This window comes from Bison bison, unplaced genomic scaffold (assembly GCF_000754665.1).
Source record: "Bison bison bison isolate TAMUID 2011002044 unplaced genomic scaffold, Bison_UMD1.0 scf7180017864367, whole genome shotgun sequence".
Classification (NCBI taxonomy): Eukaryota; Metazoa; Chordata; class Mammalia; order Artiodactyla; family Bovidae; genus Bison; species Bison bison.
Window position 1 is genome coordinate 5,839,475 of NW_011494939.1, and position 1,644 is coordinate 5,841,118.

General features: G+C 56.4%; 1 protein-coding gene across 2 annotated transcripts in view; it reads left to right on the forward strand.

Moving 5' to 3' along the window:
• The window catches only part of FAM131A (family with sequence similarity 131, member A), an 8,995-nt gene that overhangs the window by 2,797 nt on the left and 4,554 nt on the right, over window positions 1-1,644 (forward strand). Inside the window, exon 3 of one of the 2 annotated variants that reach the window (XM_010855703.1) lies at window positions 404-440. The exons of the other annotated variant lie outside the window; for it this stretch is intronic. Within the exon in view, the coding sequence (XP_010854005.1) occupies window positions 404-440 (37 nt within the window). The remainder of the gene's footprint in view (window positions 1-403; window positions 441-1,644) is intronic. 2 annotated transcript variants of the gene reach the window in all.

Genomic DNA, 1,644 nt, shown 5'->3' on the forward strand with positions numbered 1-1,644 from the left:
TTGCTCCTGCCTCCCTTTGCCTGCAAGCGGAGGCGCTATCCGGCCGCCGGGGCCACAAGGCCGCCCCCGCGCGCCGGTCTGCTCTGCTCGGCGCTGTGCCAGCGGGCGGGCTTGCTTGCGCCTTGGGCCCTGACGTCAGCGCATCCCGGGCCGTATCCCGGGAGACCCTGTTGCATGGTGATGGGTTGCCAGGGAGACATACACCTTTTTCTCTGGGCCTGGGCCGCAGCTGCGCGAGCGCAGGCAAGGATGGCGATGGCTGGGGGGAGTGATGGGAGGGCGGGTGAGCGAACCAGGGAACACCCACCAGGTGCTCCCCGCCAGGCTGGGCCTGAAGCTGCCGGCGCCACCCTGGGGGCCCTGTCAGCCAGGTATTGAAGGGACGGGGTGGGCCTGAGGTCAAGGGGGCAGGTGGAGCCCGTCTTCTGAGGGGTGGGAATGTGTTGGAGGAGAGGTCAGCAGTGCCGGGGACGGGGCGTGTGCCTCTGACTTCATTCATTCATTGAGGGAGACGTTTCCCAGGGCTGCCAAGGAGCACTGAGCCAGGTGTAGGGTGGAGGTAGGAACCCAGGTGAATCAGACTGAGGCTTTGCCACCTCAAAATTCCTCAGGAAAGATGCAAGGACATTGCTGAGCTGGGGGTGCAGGCATACAAGACAGAGAAACTGTGGACTGAAAACATAATTAGAAGGTGGTGGCACTTGAGAATCGGGCCTTAAATGATAGGGAGCGTTTTTTCAGGCAAGGATGGCATTCTTAGCCCAGGGGAAAGCTGCGTTCCTTTGCCTGGAGGGAAGGTGGAAAGGTGGGCTTTCACTGGGCAGAGGAAATCACTGGTGGATTCCAAGCAGACCTGGAGGCAGCCTAGGGCCTCACAGAATGGATTCTTTCAGTGCCTGACCATGCAGCTTCCACTTCACTGGGCACTGGAAGAACCCAGGAAAGATTTTAAATAGGGACATGTTGTGACCGGCTGCACTCCAGGAAAATTACTTGTTTATTTTTATACTTTGCCTAATTCATTCAGCCTATGTATTTTCAGAGCTACTCTGTACCAGGCCCTGTGTTAAACACAGGGTGGGTGCAGCAGTGACCAAGGGAGACCAAATTTCTCATAGAGCTGAAAACCAACAAGAAGTAAGGAAACACAGGAAACAGACCATAGTGACACACACAGGGTCTGTTGATAGAGGATGGCAACTGGCTGTAGGCTACAGAGGGAGCCTGGACTACTGCTAGGGTGGCCAGGAAGGCTCTCTGAGAGAGTGATATTTCAGCCAAGACCCTAAAGATGAGGAAGAACCAGTCATGGGAAGCGGGGTGGGGAACACTTAACATACACAACATTCTGGGCTGAGAAAACGGTGTGGAATTGGAACTTGGGGGACCACCGCTTGCGCTAATCTGAGCAGGGGGTACTGAGGGTGTACCCTTGAGAAAGGGCTGTGGCAGTAGGAGTAGAAAGGATGACAGTAGTGTAGAAGGCAGTTTGGAGATGGAGTCGCTAGGTGTTAATAACAGATCTAGGTGAGCAGGCTTAGGGGAGAGCTGATGGTAATGCTGAACTTTGGAGCCAGGTGGGGTGGGAGAGTGGTGGGCGGGAGCGAAGCCAGGAAGTCCGGTAGCAGGACCGCATGTGAGGAG